Here is a 19,382-nt window from a genome sequence, read left to right as displayed (position 1 = left end):
GGCCCGCCCATGAAATTCTCCTCACGTGGCGGAATAATCAATGACCTCTGTGTTTAGTGTACGGCCGGGTTAATTACGTCTAAAACCCTGCCGCGGCGGGAGCGGCCGGCCGGATTAACTCGACTCACCGGCCGTACGTGTTGTAGCTAGCGAACAAGGCGCACGTGTGCCGAGGGATGGCGGCCTGGCCCTGCCCGTGTGCACCGGACGTCTATAATAATATATATATAAGAACACCCTCCTCCCTTGCTCGCTCGTCACGGAGTCATCACCGGCGCCTAGCGAAAACTGCAGGCTAGCTTCTACTCCAGGCCACACGCCACGTACGTACGTACGTTACTGCTTCATTAGTTAGCTACTAGGCGATAGATCTCGGGTCTTCTTTACATCTTCTGCGACTATCACCACTCTATAGCTAGGTAGCTATTCAAGGCACGGGGAGGAGAGGGAGAGAGGTGCATCGAGCGGGCCGTCCTTCTTCAGCGCCGGCGAGACCGAGGACCGAAACTAGATGGCCGCCGGCGAGAACGGCGCGGTGGCCGGGGCGGCGGCGCCATTGCTGGGTGCTGCGAGGAGGAAGCACCACGAGGGGTGCCCCGGGTGCCGGCTGGACGAGATCAACAAGACCAGCACCGGCATCCCGTACCTCAACTTCTTCTACATCTGGGTCGTCTGCCTCACCGCCTGTGAGTCGATCGATCTCTTTCCACTCTCTCTCTCATGGCGTGCTTCTTCTTGGTTCTTTGGTCATCCGTTAGCTTAGAGCTAGCTAGCTTTCTTCTGCATGCATCATCTGTTCGTGTATTATTCTACTAAGATACATATTTAACTTCTTCCTTGGTGATGCGTCCATGATCACTCACTTTTGGGACCTAGCTAGACCAACGTAAACAACAAGAAAAGGGGAAAGTGCGAGAATCGAACAAAAACTCGCATATTACCGTAGCCTTTTGTAAATTAAGGTGATGCAAGCACGAAAGAATTTCTGAAGAAACGGCAGCGGAGCCCCCCGATTAAAAACAGTAAACTAGCTAATAAGTGATTAACCAGGGGATCGAGAAATAAAAGGAGTACTGTAGTACTCTTCTTAATGAATAAACCGTTTGCCCAATGAACGAATCTATTACATATATTAAAGGGCTAAATTTGAAGCAATTCTAAGGGGTTAAGTACTGTAGCTACAGTTTGTGTGGGTCCCACGTATATGTGTATATATGTACACATAATTTTTTGGAAAATTCTAGAAAAGTAATAATAGTTATATTGATAAATTGGTTGAAATAATCTAAAATGCACAGGAAAATATCTAAAACTAAAAAATATGAAACAAATTTAATTAGGTATGTATTACTGTCGTATACATGTTAAAATTATATACATGCATAAAAGTACCATTGTTTTCACTATAATTAAATGAATATGTTAAATATTGATAAATTTATAAATAAATATAGAGATGCCTAAAATTGATGAATCTAATTTTTTAGTCTTCTTTTGTTATATTCTGTACAACAAAAATTGGTTGTGGCGTAGGCGCACGATTCCACTAGTTGTACTGTATTGAACTATGCTAGTTCGTTAGAACGGAGCAAAGTCATGGGTGCTACAGTAACGCGACTTTAGTCAGCCGTTAGATCGTGAACGGGGGAATCAATAGGCCTCCGTTCCGTTGTGATGAGGAAGCAGGACGGGGCATGCATGTTGTACGTCAGGCCGACTGCAGGCACTGAGGGCAAGTCGGTGTCAGGGTGAAAAAGACGCCCTCCATGGACCTATTGACTGTTAGTTAGGAATTGCATCTATCGCCTGGTAGGGCGTGCTGTCCATCCATTGCTCGCCGGAATGGAAACCCTTGCTTCTGGAGGCCGGACTCCGGTGATCCGCACGTCAGGAAGTTTCGCGGAAACTACGTACAACGTCGACTCTTCTCCCGCCGGCCGTTTCGATGGGATGCATGGGTCGTGCCGTGAGTGGTGAAGAGCCCGCCACAAGCTAGGAACGTAGCTGTAAGAGAGATGCGCGCGTGGACCGCGACGGACCTAGACTTTCTTTCTTTTTTCTTTTTTGCGTGGTCATGAAAGATACAGATCTAGCTATAGATGCTGCGGAGGAGCTGTAATGCTATATATACCTACAAATTGAAAGTCATCCGTCTGGCTTCAGTGGTCTCCATCTGCTTCCATTGAAAGAAAGCCGGCCTTCCCTTTCGCGGCCATGGTCCAGTCTCCAGTCCCATCTCGTCCATTCGCTGATCGATAACATACTTATCTATTTGGCTCTAATTCTCAGAGCCGGTGCAGACGGTGTTGTAGTCCAGTGATAAAACTCTATAGGTGAAGGAAGTCGGTGGGAGTTCGACTTCTGTTCCGTATTTAAAAAGTATTTCTATTTTTAGAAATTCGTAGAGTTAATTCATAAAAAATATTTCGATGAGTCATTTTATTTCTTTTAGTATAAAAATAAAGATTTAAATTATTTTGTTTTAACTTACAAGTTTAAGATATAATGTGAAATAAAGAGCCGGAGTCGTACCAAATACAACTGGCGGTGAAGCCGTCGGTTCCAAACGGCACAACAGACTCAGCCAAACCCATTGATCCCGCCACCTAAATTTAGCCAATTAAACCAAAGACGACAAAAACTAAAACAAGAAAGGAAATCCAGGAAAGGAAAATCTTAAGGCCATCTCCATCAGAGGAGGTATTTCTGCAGATCCGGCTGCTACAGTGTTTTGCAGGTACTGTGGCAGCTCGAGCAGAATCGGTCTCCGGTGCTACAGTGCTGCGGAGAGGGAAAACGAGCCAGCAACTTTGCGGAACTACTGTAGCAGTCTGTTCACAGAGGCTGCCAGCGGGCCAGAGAGAGAAAAAGAGAGGTAGAAGGTAGAAAATAAGGTAGCTGCTGGAGATGTAATAGTGATAGGAGATGCTGTAATAGTGATAGGAGATGCTGTAATAGTGTTTTTAAGGATGAAAATTTAAGATAGTTGCTGGAGATGACCTAAGATCACAGCTTCTACGGATCACTGCTCCGATTAAACTCCATTGATCAGCTCTTGCCAACAAACATCATGCCCTGCAACTCCCAGAACCCACTCGACCATCTCGATGTCCTTTCAGGTAGCAACACCCGCACGGCGGCACCGGCACGGCTGGGAGGAGTCACGTAGCACGTCCATCTAGCACCGGCAGGCGACCTCTCCGGCGCGGCCTGCCGCCGAGATCATGTCCGGCGGCGCCAGCGGCGCACCATTGCTGGGCAATGGGAAGGCTCGGCAGGAGTGCAGGCCAGCGGTCGGATACCGTACATGGACTTCCTCTACATCAATGTGTCCCGTCTGCAGGCATTGATCTGGTCATCCCCTTTTGAAATGTCAAGCAGCTCGGTGACTGTCGCTACCAGTATAGCTGTAGGATCATTGTCAGTAAGATTCAGAGTGATCGTGCATGGCCTCCATGGGTTGTCTGTTCGGACCATCGAACTAGTGAAAACATGCAAGTACACCTGGTGGCTATGATATATACTTTTTTTAACAAAGGCTATGATATATTGATTGGGCAACTTTAGTGGCACGAAAGTGCCAACATATTCATTTTTATCACTCATTTAAAAAACATTTTTTGGACATTTCATTGATCTGTCACACATTATACTTGCATTTTTCTTGTCAGTTTTTCTCTGTTCAATCACATCAAATTAGTTTTATCTATTGTTCATTAACCCCTCAATTTTTTTTCTATTCCAGCTATGCCGATCCAGTCATTGTTCCCTTATCTGTACTTCATGGTATGTACAGATGTTTAAAATATCAATATTTACCTTCATTAACGTGCAGAAAACCTGCTACTCAATGAATTCAGAAATAAAATGGTTATCAATTCCTTTGCCTTTGTTATAATATAACAGATCAGGGACTTGAGAGTCGCAAAGCAAGAGCAAGACATTGGGTTCTATGCTGGTTTTGTTGGTGAGCGCAGTGCCTCCTCTCATGGTTGAGATCGATTTCACCACTTGCGTGGATGTATCTATACTCTCAAAAAGCTAATGTCATATGTGCATTGTTTTTTTTTTCCGAAACGACGGCATGTCATATGTGCATTGTCATCAAACAAGTCTGTTAGCCCGCAGTTACTATCGCCATTCGACTACGGTAATTGTCCTTACTAGATACTGTCTTACTGACTGTAATCTGTCTTGAAGGGGCAACTTATTTCCTTGGAAGAACAATCAGTGCTGTGCCATGGGGCATGTTTGCTGACAAGTATGGACGGAAGCCCTGCATTGTGATCAGCATCCTTTCAGTGTATGGATGAGCATTCAGCCACATTGTGAGATCATACTCAGTACTCCATAAATCAGTTGGGCTGAAGTAAACCTTGTTTTTTTTTTCAGAATAGTGTTTAACACACTGTTTGGCCTTAGCACAACTTACTGGATGGCAATTGTAACTAGGGGGTTACTTGGGTTGCTCTGTGGTATACTAGGACCAATCAAGGTAACTCGCTGTGTGGATGGCTGGCCCTAATCAGCAAATGACATTTAGGTATATATTAGATGCTCATGGCTGCATCTGCATTTTCCAGGCCTATGCTTCAGAAGTCTGCAGGAAAGAGCACCAAGCTCTAGGAATCTCTCTTGTAAGAATTATCTCTTTTGTGTTTTGCATTTCAAACCTTCAACTTCTTCCTTTGAACAAATTCTTCAGTTTGTAATGTTTGTTTTGACTTGTAGCTAACTTATGTCTAACATTATGTCCTAGGTTACATCTTCACGAGCAATCGCTCTTGTTGTCGGACCAGCTATTGGAGGGTTTCTTGCACAGGTTTGGATAAGTGCACTGCGATAGCAAGAAAAGCTAAATTTGGAAATACTAAAGTGTACCTTCATCATGTTTCACTTCATCTGAGCTGACATCTCATGCATAGAACTCAAGTAAACACGGTAGAGTTACAAAGAGGATAGCTGTTCAGTTACCAAACAATAATGTTGAATTTTAAAATTTCATCCAACAAGATTGCAAAAATAGTGCATATGGAACAAAGTTAGTGTAAATATATTATTTGGTTAACTTCATGCTTTTTCCAGCTTATTAACTAAGATTAAGTCTTTCACAAGTATGGAGAAGATTTGCATCTAATAGTCCAATAAACCAACAATTGCAAAAATACATGACTAACATTATCTATCCTGTATCCTGTATTAGCCTGCACATAAGTACCCAAATCTTTTCTCCGAAGAGTCCATATTTGGGAGGTAAATTTATTGCTCATACTATTTCTATTATATTAAATTTTGTATCTTTTTTAGCATAAGATAAACCTATGAAATTTGCATCTACTTTCAGGTTTCCATACTTCCTCCCTTGCTTCGTCATATCGGTACTAGCAGCAGGATCATGTATTGCATGCATTTGGCTTCCGGTACACCACATCATCTCCCTTATGATTTTTCCATTGAAAATCCAGCTCTCATCATCCCTTCAAGAAAATAAATCTGGAATGATATGCCTCCACCTCCGTTCAGTACAAATTTCCAGTACTTCCCAAAAAAGTCATTTCTTTCAAATTTTTCTTTAGACTCGGAGAAAGTTCCTTATCATTTATCCCATTTTCTCAGGAAACACTGCACTTTCACCATGATGACAAAGTAGAAGTTATCGATGAACTGGAGGCACAAGTTGGCGACTCGAATTTAGAAGGTGGAAAAGCTAAAGAATCTAGAGGTGAATCTACAAAGAACCTGCTAAAGAACTGGCAACTGATGTCAGCAGTAATCCTCTACTGTATCTTTTCTCTCCATGACACAGCTTATCTTGAGGTGATTTCTATTCTATATTTCTAAGTTTTAAGGGTATGTTTAATTTCTTTGCCCACCCTTGCCCGCTAGCTTTACTTGGCAAGGTTAGTCAATGCAAACCTTGCTAGAAGAGGAGAGTCAATTTTGCTCTCTCTCTCTCAAAAGCAAGGAAATCCTTGCCCACCTTGCCCAAATTCAAACCAAGCAAAGGAACAAATATGCTTGCTTGCAAGGACGGAGCAGGGAGGGGCTAAGGGGAGCCCTAGCATCCCCTATGGTTGATGATTTCTTCTATATGCTACTAGATTTTTTCATGTAAAATAAAAAAAATGTATTTGGCATCCCTAATATTCAGCTCTTCCTATTTGGCCTCCCGAGTGATTTTTTTTTCTGGCTCCGTCCTTGCTTGCTTGTCCTCTAGTCTTGCTAGGCAAGGCTGGATAAAGAAACCAAACATACCCTGAACCATGAGAGATTGAGAGTAACTTATTTAACAACTGAATATAACAGAATGCCAGTATAGCATTGTATCCCTTGAAATAGCTGATAAGCTGCACATGGAGAATGCTAATATGTTCTTGAAATATCATCTTCAGATATTTTCACTCTGGGCAGTGAGCAGCAGAAAATTCCGAGGCCTGAGTTTGACATCCCAGGATGTTGGTACTGTGCTAGCCTTCTCAGGTATGTGATATTTTTCCAAGTTTTTAAGCTAAGAATTATTACACAATCCCTTGCCAAAAAGAGAGTTAGAGAGACATAATCTCCAAAATGAATTAAATTAGCACATAAATAGCATGCATCTTTACCACTTCGTGGAAGCATTGCCGTTGAATTATTTACCTGATAACAATTTCATTTGATTTTTGTAGGTTTTGGTGTTCTGGTATATCAACTTGCTATTTATCCTTTCCTTGCCAAGCATTTTGGACCAATTAAGCCATTCCGTCCCGCGGCGGTATGTGAGAAATACATCTTTGTGAAGTTTGCATCAATACACCTCTTGTAAAAAAAATAAATTAAGAATCTAAATAAATAGTTTATATTACGTGGGGAAACAAATATGCATCAACCTAATAACCTAAGTTTAGTTGAAGGTGCAGAGGTCTAGAGTTGTATTTTCATTATTTCATTATATAAAAAAGAAAAAGTGATGGTTATATATATATATCTGTGTGTGTGTGTGAATATGAATATTAGGTGGAGGAGAGAATATTCATTGATTTTTTTTATGGAAACTGTGGGTGTGTTACCCACAAATATTTCTAAAAGAGGTGTATTGAAGCAAATCCCTATCTTTGTTAAGATAATTCTTTAATCTGATTTATCCTTTCAAGTACCAAATTCCAATGGTTGTTCGATTTGTAGATCTTGTCGATACTTCTCCTCGCAACATATCCCTTCATGGCCAACCTACATGGGCCGGAGCTCAAAATACTTATCAACATAGCTTCGCTTTTGAAGAATATGTTCGCTGTGAGTCAGTTTCTTCGATCTCTTTTATCGCCATCAGCAACTAGCTAGAATAGGGAAAATTTGAATCTCATCTGTGTTGACATAATTCCACATTTTTTAATTCTAGTTTAGCAAAATTGCTGATAATGTTATTGTTTTTCTGCCTCCTATGAAGAGAAAGAGTACAAATAAAACTGTATAGCAATCTTGTTAGAGAAAATAAGCTCAGTAATTTTACAAGGAAATTTTATCATGAACAGATTCTAATGTGTTATTTGAATGAAACAGGCTACGATTACTATTGCGTGCAATATTCTGCAAAACACCGCAGTGGTACGCATCAATCCTGTCCAATAGGCTCATTTATCTCAATAAATTTGCTCTATCATTTGCCTAGATTCTAACTTGTTTGATGAAACATGTGCAGACACAAGAACAAAGAGGTGTTGCAAATGGCATCTCTGTGACTCTGATGTCAATGTTCAAAGCTGTAGCTCCAGCAGCAGCAGGAATTCTGTAAGTACTTTTTTTTCTTTTCTATGGCTAGAAATCTGATGTTTGTTTCCCAGAATAATATGATCAACATTTGTTTGGCTTGCAAGCAAGCAATTCCAATCGCTTAACTTCATTTCTTGCCTTTTTACAGGTTTTCTTTGGCTCAGAAGCACATAAGTGGGTTGTTCTTACCAGGTATACAAACGACAAATACATGGCTCTTCCACGCTTGCTAATTGCATTACTTATGATGCCTAGGATGTTAGGCAGCTAAATACAAATTACTAAGTGCATGTTCTTGTTTCATTTATGCAACATGCAGGTGATCAGATCTTGTTCCTGATGCTAAACTTGGTGTCGGTAATTGGGCTAGTACTGACGTTCAAGCCATTTTTCTCCCTGCCCAATGCAATGGGGCGTTTGTAAATGTGTGTACATATAGTTTGTTACTTGCGAGTTAAATCAGGAGCACTGCCAGATTGCGGGCTTGGGTTTAAAACTTCAAGAATTCATGAACTGTATCAGTCCATACCTTCTGTTTTTTGTTCGGTCATGTAATAAGATGTAAAGGATTCTCTGAATTTTGTGTAGATTCCAAAGCACCAGATGCTTCATTGATATGATAAAATGGAAATGAGATTTGTCATCTTTTTATTTTCTGATCTCCTAACGCAGGCCTGATTTAAAACTGAAAGAATTCACATATTATATCAGCAAATAATTTTCATCTTACGTTTAGATGTGTAATCAGATATTCAGATGTAATTTTCTTCACTTGTAAAAGCTTGTTTTTTTTTTAAGATGTAAACTGGGCCAAGTCCAAAATCCAACCGGCTTTACTTCCTTTCTCCTTTAGTTTTGTGGCCCAGCCCATCTCAACATCAACAGAAAAGGTTAAATAATGAACGGTGATCTCCCAAAAGAAAAAAAGAATTCTTCTCAGTTCTCGAGCTCGCATGACCTCTCTTCTCTCACTTTCTCGAGCTCTTAGTGCCCAATACTATTGCTTGATCTGTCATGGTTTACTGAGATTGGAAGCGTGGTGTAATCGGAAGTTGATTATACAAATACTTATTTTATGTATGGATATATGATTATTAATTGTACGTATTGAAGAGAAGGACACGTAATTTTATATAGATTTTAGTCTTTCTTAGGATAATAATCATACGTATTGTGTTGCCATTACAAAAAATATGGCTATCGATGATGATAGGTTATTGTCACGGTATAACGATATTTTTATCACAGAATAATAATAATGACGTATTTCTCACGTCACTCACTTCGTCACAGAATCAACGTTATAGAATATACTTAGTGACAAAATCCACGAAATCATCATAAAACGTCTTGCATTTTATGACGATTATACTATCGTCGTGGAAGATAGACTATTCGATGATATTTTATTTATCATACAATGTGAGATTAAATGTTATTATTGGCTCATGTTTTGTCACTGAAATTTCCACAGCCACTTCTTATATGTGATGAAATAAAGAAATCATCATATATATATATAGTTCTCTCTATATCATCACACATCCTATGAGAATATTAGCAATATAGAAACACATTATAAAACAATCTGAACATTTGGACCATCTCATTACATCAAGTCATATAATCTTTCATAAAAATATAGACAACACAAGTCAAGTTCACATATGCAAAATATAAACATGTCTACATCTTGACATGCATAGAGTCATCACCTACTTCAAAATGTCCTTTGTGACATGTTCTAATGAAAACATGATTGACCTGAACCATGCACTCATCTAAGACTTCAAAAACTACTTTGATCGCATTTGGAACGTCCCCTTGATCCTTGATCCATGTCCCCTTGCTGCTGCTACTACTAGTCTCATTATGCTCGCTGCATACATACAATTAAACAAATGAAAAGAGTAATATTTCTTCATTCAGAAAATATACCGATTCTCAGGGCCAAGGATATTGTTTAACAGAAATTTTGTTTGCGTAGAAACATACCATATCACCAAGCAAATTACCAAAGCCTGCTGATACGATAATTGGTCGAGAAAATGAGATCAAGGATAACGTCAAAACATGAGGTTTGTAAAATGTATATAGCTTATTTAGATAGCTCAACTTCGATAATTAAGTCTAAATTGCTCATATACATTCAAACCAGACCACATAACAAGACTGACTGAAAATTATTCTAGAGGATATATCGTCCTTTGGGGTTCCATCTTATCATATTGTAAAGGCATTAAGCAAGATCAAGAAGAGAGTTGCATTTTTTTTGTTGAATATTGTTGCCCTGGCTGGCATAACTGAGATAAAGTTAAGGAACACTTTAAAGGACAAAGGGAGTAGAAAATAGTAAACATAGGACCTGAAATACTACATTACATGTAAAAACTATAAATGTAACGATACATCCGTAAACCACAACAAATTCAGAACCCGAAGAAGACCACACTGCACATCATGCATCGGCCCATCATTTCCTGTGAATTCATGATAGGGTCAGTGACAAAAAATTAAAGAAATAGTCTTATCAAAATCTAAGAACTTATTAAGGAACAATTCCTTAAAAGGCCCAGTCAGTTGTCAAGTAGTTCAACTTTGTTTCACCATAGTAAATCTGGTTGGTTTTATCCATATCAGCTTGAGCACGAACAAGAATCCCAGTAGACCCCTTGTTCCAATGCAATTGAAAAGTGGAACAGCGAAAAAAGCTCCTACGAGTAACAGCTTGATTTTGTGCATCCTTATTGCAAGAGAAAATCTGAAGTATGGCTAGAACACCCTACTTGAAATCCAAAATAAAAAAGGTAAGATCACTAAGGTTCTTAAACTAGTTTGTGGAAACACAATCAAACTAAGTAAAAATATGGACCTTTGTCTCTGGTACAAATCTAGCAACATGATATCCTGGCGCAGTTGCTAGCTGCATTGTAGCTATGCTAGGCATTCTTATCCTAGACAAAATCCCTTTTGTGAAATCTTTTGGATCAAGGAATTGTATCTCATTAGGCATCATCCGGCAAGCAACTGACTCATTTGTGGAAAACTGAACTATTGGCCTACAAGTTCAATCAACATGTCATGTACCATAAGAACTGAAATGAACCTCATGGTACCCCATCTCAAATTGAGGTTAAATTGAATTTATAGATACAAGTTCTCCCAGATTGCTTTCCATTTTTAAAAAAAACAAAAAAAACTCGTGTGTGCAGATAATGAAGATTCCATATAGAACGATAGAAAAAAAAGTAATACTACTGGAATGATGATAAAAAGCTAAATTAGTAGCCAATGAAATCACTAAGGCCTGGGTGCTAGGAAATATCTCTTCTGTTGAGTGACAACATTATTTTTTTAGTCTCCAAAAAGAAGCACCGATAGGAACATCAATAAAAAAGGATGTATACGCAAATGTGCAAGAGTTCATACATAGCTAACATATCAAATCAATGATTGCCAGTTCACCGCTAATAAAGGATTGCAAGAGAAAACATGGTGGGTGTTGTTAACAAGCAAATGCCTTTCACTCCTTTCGACAAAGTGTTTACCTACTAAATGAGTGATATGACACTACAAGCTATTAAATAGCTAGGTATACATTAACAGATATACAAGCATAATTTAATTTAATTATGTATTTATTTGGCATGGCTCTACATGCATAATTAAGCATCAAAGTTCAAGCAGCATAACTTTATCAGTGTGACCAAAGCTCAAGTAACACGAACCATGTGGCCTTGGACATGCTCTTCTGGTAGTGCTGGTAGAGGGTGGTGGCCGTGTCAACGTGCCAGACCATGACATTCTTCTCCTGTGGTGAGGATGACTTCTGGAAGGTTTGCAGGTAGGGCCCTGTGGGCAACAACGTGGCGGCAAGGAGGCTCGAGAGCTCAAAGCACCTGATGACGACAAGCATGTGGTAGTTGTAGATGGTGGCTGAGGGCAACGCCACCGTGGCCAGGAGGTGGGTGTTGTCAGCGGAGAAGGTGGTGGCATTACACACCGTCTTGGGGAGCCTCTATGGCGGGCTGGAGCCTGGCGGGTAGGGCAGGCCAGACCACACCATGAAGTCATCGAGCTCGGGCACTACGATTTGTGCATTTCATTAGGCGGGGCAGTGGACAACGTGAGAGATTACGGGGAACATGCAGTGAGGAGATAGAAGGGGTGGGGGAGGATACCTATGCCTTGATTAATCTTAGGAGAAGACAATTACAATGATGGGGTGTATTTTGATCTATTCCTATTAATCTTGGCAAATTTTCTCATGTTCTAAATTCTAAAGCTCTTGTTAGATAAATCTGATCATGGCTTGAATTTGTTGTGGATCTCAATGGGTTGTTTCTACTTCTATTTGACCTCGTATTGCTTTTGTTTAGCTCTCATTCTGGCTTGTCATGGCTTCCATTCGGCTTTTTTCCCCTTTTCTCGATGTACCCCTCCCCTCATTATATAGTCGGGAAAGGGAGACATACCATACTCGGAGTCTCAAGCGTAACCTTCCCGAATTGTGTTATCTGGAGGATTTTTTCAAATCCAAGGTTATTTTTCATGTAGAATACAATAAACTACCTGAAATATTCACACATGGCTTGTTTACCTTAAGGTGATTATTAAACCTGTCATATAAGGTAGCAGATACATGTATGATGATACTCTATTCTTAGGATATACCATATTCACTAATACATAAATGATTTAGTAGGACGCCCTTGTATAGACGGGTATGTGGAGTCATCTGTGTAAATATTATCACAGAAGATTTTAAATAAGAACCGTCTGTGATAATGACGAGACCCCTCTGGAGGTGGTGGGACACTTTTATTACAGACGGTTTCTATTGGGAACCATCTGTATTAGTATTGCAAACAGCTTGTAATTAGAGTCATCTGTAGTAAAACCAATATCACTGATGGCTCCAAATACGAGTTATGTGTAATATTAATACAGATGGCTCGTATTAATTTTACGGATGGCTCATGTTTGGCCCCCGTATTTAAAGTCTTATGTGATAATCTTTAGGGTTTAGAGTTTAGGGTTTAATACAGACAACTTCAAACACGAGTCGCCTGAGAAAATAGCCGGGGAGAGGTGGGACACTTTAGTATAGACAGCTCCAAACATGAAGTTGTTTGTACTATTAGAACAGTACATCATCTCCTACCTCCAGATCGAAGCAGAACAATGGTGGCCGAACAGTGCGTAACTTTTGGAGGGAGAGGACGATTTTGACCAAAAATTTTGTTAGATTTCGGTGAAAACTTGAAGATTCATTATCATTTGTTACTCCAAGGTAAGCATTACGTTCTATTTGGGTTTAGATGGTCTAGATTTTGGTTTGAAGAGCTAGCTAGATCTTGATCTAGATCTAGATTTTTTCCATAATGACATAGTTTTTTATATTCACTGGATGATGTAGATTTGTGTTCTAATTTAGTCTTGAGAGATCAACTATATCTATATCTAGATTTAGATTTTTTTTCATGATGATCTAGAATATATTAGTTGTTCTAGGTATATTTGAAGCTCAAAGTATAGATGAAGGTTTAATTATGTGTTACTATAAATGGCTAGCTTTAATCTAGTATTGTAGATAAATTTTGGATTTTTGGTATATAAACATAAAATTATCAATAACTATAGTATTTAATGACAAGTTTTGAATTAATGTTTGCCCTTATTTTTAGGTATTCATGTATATAATATAACGGTAATCATTAATTATTTTCAAATTAATTGTCATTTGTATGGTTCATTCATGCATGCATGCATGGTAGCTCCATTTTTTTGACGAAAAATTTGGTTGTTCTCTTTATTAGGTTGATTTGACATTAATTTACTTCGTACATTGTAGATGGATCGTGGTTGGATTATGTTTCTTGTATGAACCATGGATACCTTGATGGTGTGACAGCTTTTCTGGGAGCTACCGAGGAGGATCGATTGGAGAAGGGTGTTGAATTTATATATTGTCCTTGTTGCGATTGTAGAAATGAAAGATATTTTCTTAGACAGAACGCAGCCCTACAAATCCAAGCACACTTGATTATCGGGGGCTTCAAACCGGACTACACGCGTTGGACCAAACATGGTGAAGAGCAGAATGTGTTACATGAAGACGTTGGTATCGTTGAAGAACCTAAAATCGACGTAAGAAGAGAAGATGACGAGGAATTTGGTGCAAATGATGATGATTATGGTGCTGCAGGTGACGATGATAGGTTGGATCAGATGTTGTACGATGCAGACGTGAACTTGAGTACTTAGAGAGACTTTAACAAATTCATGTGCTTGATTGAGGACTCGGAGAAGCCGTTGTTCCCTAGATGCAAATCGGAATACACAAAGTTGTCATCTGTGCTTGAACTACTTAAATTGAAAGCAAGGGATGGTTGGTAGGACAAGAGTTTCACGGCGCTATTAGAATTCTTATCGAACATGCTTCCATATGGAAACGAGTTTCCCAAAAGCACATACGAAGCAAAGTAGGTTCTTTGTCCATTAGGGATGGATGTAGAAAGATACATGCATGTGCGAACGACTGTATCCTCTACCATAAACATCTATCAGACTTACATTCATGTCTTGTGTGCAAAGCATCTCGATACAAGCGTAAGAGTCAATCAGACGATGGCGAGGTGGGGAAAGGAATTCCTGCTAAGGTGGTGTGGTATCTGCCTATAATTCCGCATCTTAAGCGTTTGTTTGCTAATCGAAAAGAGATCAAATTATTGTGATGGCACTAGGAGGGCCGCAAGCTAGATGGAAAGCTAAGGCACCCTACCGATTCTCCCTAGTGGAGAAACATCGACACAATATTTAATGATTTTGGTGCAAAGCTGAGGAATATAAGGTTTGCTTTGAGCACGGACGGGATGAATCCTTTTGGGAACATGAGCAGCAGGCACAACACTTGGCCAGTTGTTCTCAATATTTACAACCTACCTCATTTGTTGTGTATGAAGTGAAAGTACATGATAATGTCACGGCTTATCCAAGGCTCGAAACAACCTGGGAATGATATTGATGTATACCTAAGACCATTAGTGGAAGATCTAAAAATATTGTGGAATGAAGGGGCGCAAGTATGGGATGCGTACAAAAGAGAGAATTTCACGCTACCCGCCCTTTTTTTATGCATGATCAATGAATCTCATATTACTGTGCTAGTGCTTGCATGGTGTGAAAGATCCATCCAGTTACTCCGCCAACATCTCAAAACTTGTTTCGATGCAAGATTTGAAATTAGTTGGCATAAAGTCCCATGATTGCCACATGTTGATGACACAGATATTTTCTGTTGCAATCCAAAATATCCAACCGACTTATCTTCGAGACACAATCACCAAGCTGTGTTACTTCTTCAACACAATCTCTCAGAAGGTCATCGATCTCGAAGTACTTGATATTTTACAGGCCGATGTGGTGAAGACACTATGTCATCTTGAGATGTACTTTCCTCCATCTTTTTTTGATATAATGGTACATGTTATCGTTCACCTCGTGAGAGAGATAAAGATATACGTCCCTCCCCCCTACACCGGCGACTGTGCTCCCCGGCGACCATGCTCCTCCTGGCGACCTCCCTCTCCCCAGCATCAGTGCTCCCCAGCAATTGTGCTCCTCCCAGCGACCTCCCTGCCCCCAGCGACCATGCTCCATCCATCCACGATGGTGAGCAGCCATTCCCTCCCGGTCGAGCTGTCATAGCCGATGCTCCGACCGAGCTGTGGTCCTCTCTTCTTTGTTATATGCATGATTATGCTCTGTGATGCCTGATTATGCTAGATGATACTCTAGACAGTGCAAGCCTTGTATGGTATTTACTCGATGATGATTAGGATTACTGAAATTGGGCATGTTCTCTGAGTAATCTAGTATATACCTGTGAATTCTCTAGTTTCGACTCTGTTCTATGCATTGAGATACACCTGGTAATTTTTTCGGTATTGTAGTGATCTCTGTATATGCTTCACATTTTTTTTGGTACTGGATGAATTGCTAAGTCTAAGTTGTTATCACTGTCTTGTACGGCTCGAATCAATTTCAGTTTTGACTCGGTAGTGGTTTGCTACTACTATTCTAAGTCCAGGTCTTTTTACTAGTTGATGCTTAGGAACATTCCCCAATTGATGATGAATTCACTAGGACAATTAGGAAGCATGACTTTCAAAGTCCTGGGGACAATTGTTTCTTATTATCTGAGAGCAATTTTTCCTTTAAAAAATTGCAAAAATTACATCCCTTGCATATTTTTTGGCCTATGGAACTTTCATGCAGTATGACAGTTTTGGATCATACAGGTTATCGGTTCCTTTCTCTGTGGTGTCTACATTTCTAAGTTTGAATGTTCAAATAAATGACCAGTTTGAGTTTTTGATAATTAAGTAGTACACATAATGAAGCATTTATAATTACTAAATTGTATAGTTTATATGAGATTGGCTTTAAGCTTTGTCATAGACTGTTGTGGAGGAGTCTAATGATCCTTTTAAGCTAATATAATTCCTCATCCTCTAAAATTTCTAGCAACTCACTATGTAAAATATTTTTATACACATTTAGTTAGTTGATAACACATTATCCTTCTCTAACTGTTCTAGTATCATAAGTTTCTTGTATACATTATAACCCCAGCCTTTAAAGAATTGATTGAAATGTTTTAGCTTGATTTGAATCCTATCAAATGATGTTTCAACATGACAAGGCTCATCACATATATGCCTTCTTCTTTTTTTACTTTTTGGATGATTGAGCGAAAATAGCTCAAACTTACAATTATACATTGTTTTATGTACATATGGTTTCGTTTTTATGGAATCCAGTATGTGCTAATGTTACGAAATTCAGTTAATCACTCGTTCTAGTCTAGGACTAATATAACATTTATGCTTTTTTTTTTTGCTGTGAGAAAGGTGATTTGTCGTCCAGTTAAATGATTTCATTGGGATCTCGGCATCAAATTGTTTTATTTTTAGTTTACCTACTTACCTTACCTCTCTCACCCACTCCTTTCATGAATTTTCATTGTTACTTTTTAATCTCTTTGTCCTGAATAGCATGGTTATCTGCGTATGTATGCTCGATGATGTTAATGTTTACTGAAATTGGGCATTTAGGCTAAGTACAATAGATTGAGCCTGTAAACTTCTCTGTTACTATTTTGCTTAAGCTAGTTGTGAAAGTTGTGACATGGGAATCTTTGAGTAACCCCTATATACCGAGTTTTGCAGCTCGGTTGCTTCTCTGTGCACTTTCTGGTAACCTGAAATTCTGGATAAATTGCTACTAGATTGGTGGAGCTGTAGAATTGTTGGTCTATTCAGTTCCATCTATTGCTCTACAGCTTGGTTTTTGCAGTTTTTGTTACATTCTACTTTTTTGAACCTGTTTAGTAGCTTTGTCCAATAAGTTTGTTTAGTTTCAGAGAATGAATGGCAGATTCTTTTTCTAGGTGTGACCTTAGCTAAATGCCCAGTTGTGATGTGTATTATGATCCGCTAGGGAGCAGAATTTTAGAACTATCTGAGAGCACATTTTAACCCTTCAGCTTGTTGTTCAGTACTGTTTTATATACATGATGGTTGGCATCTTTGATTATACTCTGATGACTCTTTCTTTCAAGTTCATATATATCAAGTTTGATCAGTTCTGTTCTTGTTATGCTTTTTATGGAATATGGTTATTCATGCTCTTATTATGGCACATATTACAACTTCCCTGCTGTTCTCAGGATACTTCTCCATGCTGTTCTTCTTTGAAACTAGCTTGAGCTAAGTGATAGTTAGCAAAATCCTTCTACTGAATCTTTCCTCGTTCTTGAGCTAAGTGATAGTTAGCTTGAGCTAAGTGATTTATTTTCTAGAAGAGTGGCAATAGCAATAACAAACTTCTACCATTATAATAAGTTCCCAATAAGCATGTGATTTCCTATTTTGAAGATAGCGTCTAGAGATGAACGCGAACTGCCTCCAGCCTCTTCTCCTCGACAACAAGAGGTGGTCACTGCTTAACAAGATGTAGAGGCCACTTCTCAGGAGCAAACAGAAGAAACTCAGGTGCAGAAGTGAAAGCGAGGTGTGCATGGCAAAAACTAAATTCCCACGGGTCACTACACCATAGCTCACGTCAATGAAGTAGGCATGCCAACGCAGCCTCAGCAAGCTTAGGCGTGCCCTATGTTTATTCCTCCTCTACCATCTTGACAAGCTGGACGTCGGTCTAGTGAGATGATGGACACTGTAAGTGTTACTAATCGTGGTTTATACTTAATGAACCGTCTAACTCATTGATATGCTCATTCATCTATATTACTCTTATGTGTAGACTTATAATTCAAGAAGTCAGGAGAGAGAATCCGAGAATTGGATTTCTTGACCCACATGTTGTATGTGGGTCAACAATCACTTGGTCTCTGGGGGAGGCTGAAAAATACGTCGCGGAGGCCATGGTTGCTCTCTATGGATCGAAGGACCTTATTTTTCTACCGTACAACTACCGAGACCATTAAATACTAGTTTGCATCTATACACACAATCAACACTGTATATACTGTGACACGATGTACTATGGCCCATATAGGTATTCAGATCTGACTGATTTGTTAACAAGCGCGTTCGTGAAGTATGTTTTGATGGGCAAGATTGTAAAGAGAGATAAACCATCGACGACCCACCAACATAAGTTTCCGGTAATAATTCCTCTGTCGCACATCAATTTACCATTATAATATGCATTATATAGAACTAAATGTACCATGCACAAATTTCTGCAGTGTCATAGGCAGTCGCAGGGCACCAACCTCTGTGGGCTCTATGTTGTCCAGTATATGCTGCAAATCGTTGGCTCTAGTCCACTAGTATATCCGCCGGTTAGTGTAATTATAGTATATTAAAATACAATTTTCATTGTTGTGCCTAACTATTTTAATTTCCTTCTACAGACATATAAATTTCCTATAAATAATTTCGTGAAGGACAGTCTCATGTATATTCAAAAACGGCTCATCCATTTCATACTTGCGGAGATCATAAAGGAGAGCGGTGAATTTCATGATCGCAACAACTTTAGGAGCTAAGGTTTGTAATCTTAACAGAAGCTGGTCATTTCAATATATTAAAAATGCTTGGATCTTGCAGTCTATTGATGTATTATACCTTTTATGGCTAATGATATAGAAAATAAAGCAAATGAACTCATTACTTCTTTTTAATTTAGTGTGCTAAAGCTAATTTGTTGGTTCATATATTGTCAGGTATGGTGTTAACTCAAGAATGAAGAATGTTTTGCAATGTTGTGAGGATTTATAATATTGAAATTTTACTTCTGTTTAGGTGTACAACTTTATGACATTGAATGAAGATGTTCGATTGCTGCGTGTATGATATGTGTATGTTGTTCGATCTGTTATTGTTTGAATGCAAATGATCTGTGAATGATTTGTTGTTGATGTGTCAATTTATATTCAGGAATATATTAATGCAGTAATATATAAATGCATAGTATATACGGTTTTACGCCTACAATAATCTGTACAAATGTACAGTACAGACAACTCAAAACTGAAGCTGTCTGTACTGAACAATATTTACAGACGGCTCGAAACTTAGAGCCGTCTGTGATAATCTCTAGTA

At 39.1% G+C, this 19,382-nt stretch overlaps 1 protein-coding gene and 1 pseudogene across 2 annotated transcripts; one reads left to right on the top strand and one right to left on the bottom strand.

Moving 5' to 3' along the window:
- Positions 1 to 260: 260 nt before the first annotated feature.
- On the top strand, positions 261 to 8,394 carry LOC133910201 (protein ZINC INDUCED FACILITATOR-LIKE 1-like). Of its 2 annotated transcripts, XM_062352722.1 has the most exons (18): positions 261 to 327; positions 416 to 686; positions 3,746 to 3,786; positions 3,907 to 3,967; positions 4,201 to 4,303; positions 4,393 to 4,495; positions 4,584 to 4,637; positions 4,760 to 4,822; positions 5,204 to 5,253; positions 5,345 to 5,420; positions 5,617 to 5,817; positions 6,393 to 6,480; positions 6,669 to 6,754; positions 7,165 to 7,272; positions 7,540 to 7,584; positions 7,679 to 7,767; positions 7,898 to 7,941; positions 8,069 to 8,394. In XM_062352722.1, the coding sequence occupies exons 2-18, from the start codon at positions 512 to 514 to the stop codon at positions 8,170 to 8,172; spliced, it is 1,491 nt and encodes a 496-aa protein (XP_062208706.1). In that variant the 5' UTR covers positions 261 to 327; positions 416 to 511; the 3' UTR covers positions 8,173 to 8,394. The 2 variants fall into 2 exon arrangements, with proteins under 2 accessions (XP_062208706.1, XP_062208699.1); XM_062352715.1 differs by having other exon boundaries at positions 265 to 686.
- Positions 8,395 to 9,619: 1,225 nt separating this feature from the next.
- Positions 9,620 to 11,839, bottom strand: LOC133931201 (uncharacterized; annotated as a pseudogene).
- Positions 11,840 to 19,382: the final 7,543 nt, after the last annotated feature.

The sequence above is a fragment of the Phragmites australis genome, chromosome 1 (assembly GCF_958298935.1).
Source record: "Phragmites australis chromosome 1, lpPhrAust1.1, whole genome shotgun sequence".
Classification (NCBI taxonomy): domain Eukaryota; kingdom Viridiplantae; phylum Streptophyta; class Magnoliopsida; order Poales; family Poaceae; genus Phragmites; species Phragmites australis.
Note: the sequence above shows the minus strand (reverse complement) of the source record. Positions and strands in the feature narration are given on the sequence as shown.